At 35.0% G+C, this 2,219-nt stretch overlaps 1 protein-coding gene across 1 annotated transcript; it reads right to left on the bottom strand.

Annotated features, from left to right (window-relative positions):
* Positions 1–1,137: 1,137 nt before the first annotated feature.
* LOC149005297 (uncharacterized) lies at positions 1,138–1,905 on the bottom strand. The gene has a single exon (XM_089135837.1). The coding sequence runs from the start codon at positions 1,903–1,905 to the stop codon at positions 1,138–1,140; it is 768 nt and encodes a 255-aa protein (XP_088991963.1).
* Positions 1,906–2,219: the final 314 nt, after the last annotated feature.

Genomic DNA, 2,219 nt, shown 5'->3' on the forward strand with positions numbered 1-2,219 from the left:
TAAACTATAAGTTTATGTACCATCCATACCATTATAACCAAAATGGAAAGTTGGTAAGGACGGAAACTTGCAAAGTTTTGATATGATGAGTTAACTAACTAGGCTATTTCATCTATATGATGATATATATTTTCTGTTTTGATGAAGAAATCATGAATATATATCAATCTTATTAACTAGGTGCCTTACTCAAACTTTTTAATTAATGAAGTGATGTTTCAAAGCTGTGTGCATGTTTGGATTACTTATATTTACTTGAAAAACAAGGATGAACTAGTAAGTTGGAAGCATGCATGAAAATAGACAAAAGAAAATATCCAATCAAACAGTTTAAGAATTACATAATTTAATATATCTATAGAATTTGACATGTCTATCTTTAAAGAAAATTCAGATGATTGAAATGATCAAATCATATAGTTAAGCAATTTAAATGTGATTTTACGTCCCTGGGTATTTAATTTTAATAAAAGTCATTTTCCGCTTTGTAGGACTGGTTTGTTTTGAGGTACAAGAACCACATAATAGATAATATTTTTTTTCTTTTATTAATAATTATAGGGTTGGCGTTCTTTGTGGAGGAGCATAGAACTTGCATAGAGCACACGTATTAACATCATGGGTAAGGTGGTCATTTCATCACCTCCCTATACATTTAACAACAATGACTAATAAGAACAATAAAAATGAATGTTGTCAAGTTTTAGATGCATATCTATGTGTCTAGTGAGTCTTTATGCAGGTGAAAGGGTATAGAACATCTACATGGAGTACATGAACCCTTTTCTAATAGATTCCATCTAGATGCTTCACTTGCATTCGTATACGTGCATTCGTATATGTTCAAGTACGTAAATATTCCTACGTACACTTCATTTCACATATATTTTTTTGGCAAAAAAACACTTCAGATTTATTTCATATGCATAGAAATTAGTTTTAGAGAAAAGAGAACAACCATAAAAAAAGATTAAAATCTAAATAAAAAACTGGAGACAAGTAAACCATGGAATATTTACACTCTTCAGCCAAAGGATTCAGGAGATGAAAGGGAATTAGACAACAGGAACATGACAAGGCAGACATGGCAAAGAGATCCATTCCCATATTTTCCTCCGGAAGTTTCAACTAGACAAATTAATTTTCTCCAACCATCACAAGCCTCTTTGTCTCCTGAATCCTCATCTCCTTGTTAAACCTAATGAACTCCTCAACTCTTCTATTCAGCTCTTCATCGGACATGGCCCATAACTCCTCTTCTTCAGTCCTCGACTGATCATGCCCTTCAGTTGCTGACCTGCTTAGGTTCTTCTTCTCCTCATTACCAGTCAAAGAAGTAGCTTCTACTGACATGCTTCCTCGAAATTCCTTTGGTTTACAAGCTTCTTCTTCAACATGTGTTTCCTCCTCTTTGCTTGTTTCAGTTCTATTCTCATCCAAACTTACAGAATTCTCAAAATTATCTTCTGGTACAGTTTGAGCTAATTTTTTGCCTTCAGGTTGAATACTTACCGGCAACTTCTCCAGTTCGAATTTGACAACATTTTCTGGCTCCGGCAGCTCCTTGACGATTGATGTTGCATTGGTCGACTTCTTATATGATGAATCACTAATCCTTGATCTGTTGGTGATCAAGTACTCTTCGTAGCTATCATATTTCTGTTTGGAAGAAGAGAAGGCCCCAGAATCAACGGCAATGATAAGAATGAGAGTGTTTGAGAGGACGAACAAGAATTTAGTGTTGTGGAAGAGTTCAGCAGGAGAAGGATGGAAATGGAGCATAGAGAAACATACAAAGATGAAGAACAGAAAGGCTGAGATAGATAGTTTGTTTGACATGCTGTGAGGATTCTCTGTTCGGGCTGCTTTAATGGGCTTCTCTAAATTAAGAAAAGATTTCTCCATTTTCATCGGAGACTATGGAGAAGGTTTGTGGGTGGTGGTGGTGGTGGGAAGAGCCTTGTAGAGATTTTGAAAGGTGAAATTGGGTGGAGGTCTAAAGAGGGTAAGGTGAATATTTATAGTATTGATTTAACAGACAAGGACTGAACGGCTGGCAATAATTGAGTCGGTAAATAAAACATTTGTTGATCTAGAATTATGTTCTCTCAGATCTATCTGACCAATAAGATAGAGACACAAAGAAACACCTTTACAAGGGATATCTTAGTCTTATTGAGATTATGGAAGGGTATTTTTGTAATTAGGCAATCATTTTA

The sequence above is a fragment of the Hakea prostrata genome, chromosome 9 (assembly GCF_041222555.1).
Source record: "Hakea prostrata isolate BN-2017 chromosome 9, UWA_Hpros_2, whole genome shotgun sequence".
Classification (NCBI taxonomy): Eukaryota; Viridiplantae; Streptophyta; class Magnoliopsida; order Proteales; family Proteaceae; genus Hakea; species Hakea prostrata.